Genomic DNA, 1,404 nt, shown 5'->3' on the forward strand with positions numbered 1-1,404 from the left:
GGGTCTACCGTACCCTGATCTGGACTGAGGGAGGACCTGGGGTCTACAGTACCCTGATCTGGACTGAGGGAGGACCTGGGGTCTACAGTACTGGTTATGGCTGATCATGAGCGTGCCTCAGCTGTGGTAAGTGAGTGCTCGTGTCTGTTGACAGGTGGGAGCACGTGCTCACGTGCAGCTTCTGCATGTCTTCACTAACACTTTCATTTTATCTGCATGTTCAGTGAGAACTGTCGGGGTTGGACAACAGTCATTTACCTTCTCATCCATGTCGCTGCAGCAGGACAGAGCTCCGGCTGCCTCCACCTTCTTCAGACCACAGTCCCACCAGTCCGGCTCCCAGTCCCACCAGTCTGGTCCTGGAGGCATGAAGCTGGAGGCGGTCATGGAGAGCCTGCAGCGGCAGCAGGCAGCACGGTTAGCCCTGGAGGAGCACCTCTGGACGGAGTCCGGGATCCACCACCAGGGCGCGTGCTCCACTCCGGACCCTGCAGGGGGAGGCTCGCGCACTGGGGTCCCACTTCCTCCCCTGGAGGACGGAGGCAGCAGGCTCTCCAAATCGGGGACTGAGGACAAGAACCGGTCTGAGGAGGGACATAAGCTGGACGTGACTGATGATGAAGAGGACGAAGATGAAGACATCGGCTCGAACCGCGTCCAGCACCGTCAGTCCGGGCTCCGGGGATCTGGTCCGCCCTCCCAGGACTCCACGGGGCATTTCATGGCCAGAGTCCCGGGGTCCAGAGTCCCGGGGTTTAGAGTCCCGGGGTTTAGAGTCCCGGAGTCCAGAGTCCAGGAGTCCAGAGTCCAGGAGTCCGTGGAGCCGGCGTCCTCCGAGTCTCCGTGTCATCACGAGTGGACCTATGAGGAGCAGTTCAAGCAGGTAGGACCTGCCGTGGACCCGTTTCTCCACAGCTTCCAGTTTTTAGTTGTGACATCACCTAGCTGCTGTTGTTTCGTGTTTTAACTCCATTTTCTCTTCTTCTCAACTTGTCCTCTGCCGCCAGTTAGAACCAGGTCTGGGCTGCAAACCAGTCCAGGCTCAGTGGGATTCAGTGGGATTAACCTGTAGTTAACTCAAGGTTGAAAGAAAGAAGTCACAGACAGGAACAGACCCAGAGCTGGAACAAACCCGGTTCTGACCTGGAACACACCCGGTTCTGACCCGCGACAGTCCGTTTTAAACGTATTTTATCAGGGTTGCCAGATAAGAAATGACGAACTATCAAACTCGTTTTAAAATCAAGTTTTTTACCAAAATTATTTTAAGCATGGAGTGGGGGGGGGGGGTGCACCTCTTTCAGTGGGTGTGGTGCACATCTTTCAGTGGGTGTGGTGCACCTCTTTCAGTGGGTGGGGTGCACCTCTTTCAGTGGGTGTGGTGCACCTCTTTCAGTGGGTGGG

The 1,404-nt window shown here is 56.3% G+C and overlaps 1 protein-coding gene across 1 annotated transcript in view; it reads left to right on the forward strand.

Annotated features, from left to right (window-relative positions):
* Positions 1-268: 268 nt before the first annotated feature.
* arid3c (AT rich interactive domain 3C (BRIGHT-like)) overlaps positions 269-1,404 on the forward strand; it is a 184,978-nt gene continuing 183,842 nt past the window's right edge. The window contains exon 1 of the mRNA XM_037680773.1: positions 269-883. Within this exon, the coding sequence (XP_037536701.1) occupies positions 269-883 (615 nt within the window). The remainder of the gene's footprint in view (positions 884-1,404) is intronic.

This window comes from Nematolebias whitei, chromosome 8 (genome assembly GCF_014905685.2).
Source record: "Nematolebias whitei isolate Nwh7 chromosome 8, NemWhi1, whole genome shotgun sequence".
NCBI classification, from domain to species: Eukaryota; Metazoa; Chordata; class Actinopteri; order Cyprinodontiformes; family Rivulidae; genus Nematolebias; species Nematolebias whitei.